The sequence below is a fragment of the Calidris pugnax genome, unplaced genomic scaffold (assembly GCF_001431845.1).
Source record: "Calidris pugnax isolate Ruff unplaced genomic scaffold, ASM143184v1 scaffold89, whole genome shotgun sequence".
In the NCBI taxonomy this organism is placed as follows: Eukaryota; Metazoa; Chordata; class Aves; order Charadriiformes; family Scolopacidae; genus Calidris; species Calidris pugnax.
The window spans coordinates 6,734,892-6,736,494 of record NW_015090865.1 but is presented as its reverse complement, the minus strand read 5'-3'; the positions used below and the strand labels follow the sequence as shown (position 1 = coordinate 6,736,494).

Genomic DNA, 1,603 nt, shown 5'->3' with positions numbered 1-1,603 from the left:
GCGCCCCCGCCGCCGCGCGCACCGCGCAGGCGCCGCCAGCCCGCGCAGGCGCTGTGGCGACCGGGACACGGCCGCCATCTTGGACATGGCGGGGCCGGGACGGGCGCCCTGAGGCCCGGTAACGCCCTGAGGTCCGGTAACGCCCTGAGGTCCGGTAATCCCCGGTCACCGCGGCGGGAGGGACTCCCTGTCCAATTTTCCTCCCTTTAGGGGACAGTCAGCCCTCTGGAAGGAGCGTATTCTGCAGGTTGGGGTTTTGCTCCCCCGCCCCTTCGCAGCCTGTGGTGCCACTCAGAAATTAATGAACATAAAACTGGAGATAACACACTTGTAGACAGTTATGAAGGTGTTTTGTTAACGGGGCCGGTGTTTCCTTATCTACACCTTGCTGCAGGTGTTAATGGCTCTGCGTGGACAGAACCTACTCCTGGTAACAGCAAAACATCGAACCGTGTTGTCAGTTGTGGCCCGTATTTGGCATTTCTGAGGTATATTTTTAACTAAAATCAAAAGGCTTAGTCAGTGCTCTATCTGAAGATTACTCTGATACTCATAAAAGGCCCCTGTTCCTGATAACAGTTACCAAACTACGACCGCTTTAATTCTGGGTGAATATAATCCATGGCAGGTTTTAATGTCATCTAGAAAATCCTTCTGTGAGTATTCTAGAATCTACCAATTCAAACAAGACCTGGGGTTTGTCTTCACCATTCAAAAACCGTTATTAGTTAATGCTGGTGGTACCAAAACATCGCACCTTCTGATTCCAGCGAGGAAAAGGCTTCAAGATTCCGATGGGATGGAGGTGCCCCGGGCTGAGCTCTCACCATTGCCATCGGGAAGCTGTTCAGCACCGACCTGTTGCCGTTTCCCTGTTTGCCAGGGAAGTTTGGAAAAAATAATTGGGTGTGATGTCAGCCTGAAATGAGATTTTCACTCCTGGAGCTCACTGCCCATAAATATGCAGCCATTAGAGTTCATGCTGCTGGAACCGGGATTACCACTGGCGACGGGGAACCACACCAAATGGAACAGGATAAGAAGAGGGAATATTTTATTCAGTTTTGTCTAATAATGCATAGGCCCTTCTGATGCAGAAAGAGAAAAAAGGACTTAATCCAAAATACTGACTAATCTCTGTGCTGGTAAAAATACAGTCATAAGGGATCCTGAAGAATTTTCACTGTTCTTATAAACCTAATGCAAAATTTTGACACTTTAATCATCAACAATGTTTTATCTGAAATCGCAAAATGCACAGCAGAAATTAATCCAAAAAAATATTAATAACTCCATTGAGTTATTCTCAAAGAATATTTCGAAGGAAGCAAAAGCATGTCAATACTTTTGAAGAAAAAACAGAAAAAGTAAGATGTGAACTTACATGCTTTCTATTAAATACATTCTAGTTGACATAAATGTTATAAAATATATTTTACTTTTTTAAAAGTACATTCTGCCTTTTTAAAGTGCATCATTGCTACCACGTTGCACAGAGCCACTCCAGGGACTGGCCTGAAGTGGGAGTGTGATTACGTCATGCGCCGACTAGAAACAGATTCAACTTTAAGATTCTTCCCAGATCACCCAAAATCCTCAGTGT

The 1,603-nt window shown here is 45.4% G+C and overlaps 1 protein-coding gene across 1 annotated transcript in view; it reads right to left on the bottom strand.

Annotated features, from left to right (window-relative positions):
- Positions 1-87, bottom strand: part of GLRX3 (glutaredoxin 3) — a 15,648-nt gene extending 15,561 nt beyond the window's left edge. Inside the window, exon 1 of the mRNA XM_014945219.1 lies at positions 23-87. Coding sequence (XP_014800705.1) covers positions 23-87 — 65 coding nt within the window. The remainder of the gene's footprint in view (positions 1-22) is intronic.
- Between the last annotated feature and the right edge of the window lie 1,516 nt (positions 88-1,603).